At 43.0% G+C, this 1,926-nt stretch overlaps 1 protein-coding gene across 1 annotated transcript; it reads right to left on the bottom strand.

The window, feature by feature from the left end:
- Positions 1-204: 204 nt before the first annotated feature.
- Positions 205-1,498, bottom strand: LOC147636324 (uncharacterized). Its single transcript, XM_086802107.1, has 3 exons — positions 1,333-1,498; positions 636-1,240; positions 205-549 (listed from the first exon to the last, which is right to left on the bottom strand). Exons 1-3 carry the CDS (start codon positions 1,496-1,498, stop codon positions 205-207), a joined length of 1,116 nt encoding a protein of 371 aa, XP_086658233.1.
- Positions 1,499-1,926: the final 428 nt, after the last annotated feature.

Raw genomic sequence — 1,926 nt, 5'->3', positions numbered from 1 at the left:
AGTTTTCAGTTTTATGCTTCAGATCGGTTTTCAATTTTCAGAACGTAGACAAGGGAGATAGAGAGAGCCTACATTGTACATTACCAAACCTTAGAACAACAATTTGTAAATCACAATAGAGAGCCAATATAGATTTGAAAATCCACCTTCATGTAATATGGGCTTCATGATACAATGGTTATACATTCATACATATAGATGCCATCATGTAATCTGAGCGTCATTGCCATCTAGCTCGATTGTTGCTTGCATCGACTCTTTAACTGCACGTGCATCCAATTTGGCTTGCATGGAGGGGCGTCTACCCTTAACTGTAGCAATGAAGGAGGTGCCAACTTGATTGTCATCCATTGTTTTGCGCTTCTTCCTGTTGATCCCTTTCTCAATGAAAGACTTTGCTCTCTTCAAGCTATTCCCAAAGCCATCTCTAGTTCGTACAAAAGACTTTGCAAGCTCAATGCCCTCCTCTCTTTGTGCTTTCAATGTATGTAGTTGCCCAAGTGTCTTCTTCATGCTAGTGGTAGCCTCATGAATAAGCTCGGCATCATCCTGCACAAAATCCACAAGTTGTTGGAAAGTGTCATGTAAATGATTCAAGCTTGACCTCTGTGTAGACTTTGAAGATGCATCCTCACAATTGTGCCCTTCCTCCAAGCTCGCATCATCCTCAAGTGGCCGATGTTGAGGTCATCAGGCTTAATCTCAAGTAGTCTCCTCGGGACCATCTCCAAGGCACTATCTTCATACATGCTCACACAATGTGACACCATACCTTGCTCCTGAACACCGGCCATGAGCATCACCTTGATTTGATGCTTGCATATGTTGCCAAGCTCGGACCAATGGCATGTACAACATGCCCATTGACAATCTGAGTTGTAGACGGTGTACACTTGGTTTGGATTGGAGAGGCTTCGAACATAAGCATCTGCCTTCATGTTGCTACCAATGAATGACACATAATCATCTGGAATTTTGAGAGCTCGTTCATGCGAGCTCTCCACTACCTTCTCAATGGCATTGTTTCTCTTAAATCCCCCTTCCTTCACAACTTGTATGTACCAATAATGAGGTACACAAGCTGTGGTTAGCTTGTAAAGAAGCCAATCCACTCGACGCCCCACCATTTTCTTAGAAGATCCTAGAAATCTGTACTTCAAAACTCCATGGTACGCCTCGATTGCACCATTCGTGTCTTGATTGGAATGTGGCAATGTCCTTGTCGCACGCACCCACATGTCTAACATGATGAAGACTTGTAAGCATATATGACCATAAGAGAACATAACACATTGGGAACACATTGAAGCAAGAAAAATAGCTCATAGTCACCTATTTTAGGCTGCCACTGCATTTCAAAGTAGTGGAGGAACTCCTTCTCACTTTGAAAATCTTCCTTGAACTTGCATATCATTTCCCTAGCTTCATCCTTGGTGAGCTCATATGAAGACGAGGACCCTCCCCGCATATTCATGATGTTACCAAGCATCCGAAACATGGCCGCATGTGTTGGCCAATCTTTCACCTTTCGAATGAGGTGTTTTAGCCAACACCTACGTACATGCCATAAGCACAAGTACACCGGCAAATTGAAAACGACCCTGAGAGTACAAATCCAAGTATTGAGGGTACAAATCCAAGCAATGGTCATAAAGCATTGTCCAAGCACCATGCATTATGTTAGGAAAATTACCTCAGTGCATCAATTTCCCTCTCCGCATCATCCACCATGAAAGCATTTGGCTGCCACGATTTATGGTGATCAAGCATGCGATCTCGAAACTTTGTCAACCAATATCGCACAGCCTCAAAGGTGGCACTTGAGGCAAGAACCCACGCAATTGGGATGCCATTGCGATGTGTGTCAAATACGAGAATTGTATACAAATGGAACTACATTATTTTAGGTATAGTAAGTACAAGTAC

The sequence above is a fragment of the Cibotium barometz genome, chromosome 8 (genome assembly GCF_041138505.1).
Source record: "Cibotium barometz isolate CiBa-2024 chromosome 8, ASM4113850v1, whole genome shotgun sequence".
NCBI lineage: Eukaryota > Viridiplantae > Streptophyta > Polypodiopsida > Cyatheales > Cibotiaceae > Cibotium > Cibotium barometz.
Note: the sequence above shows the minus strand (reverse complement) of the source record. Positions and strands in the feature narration are given on the sequence as shown.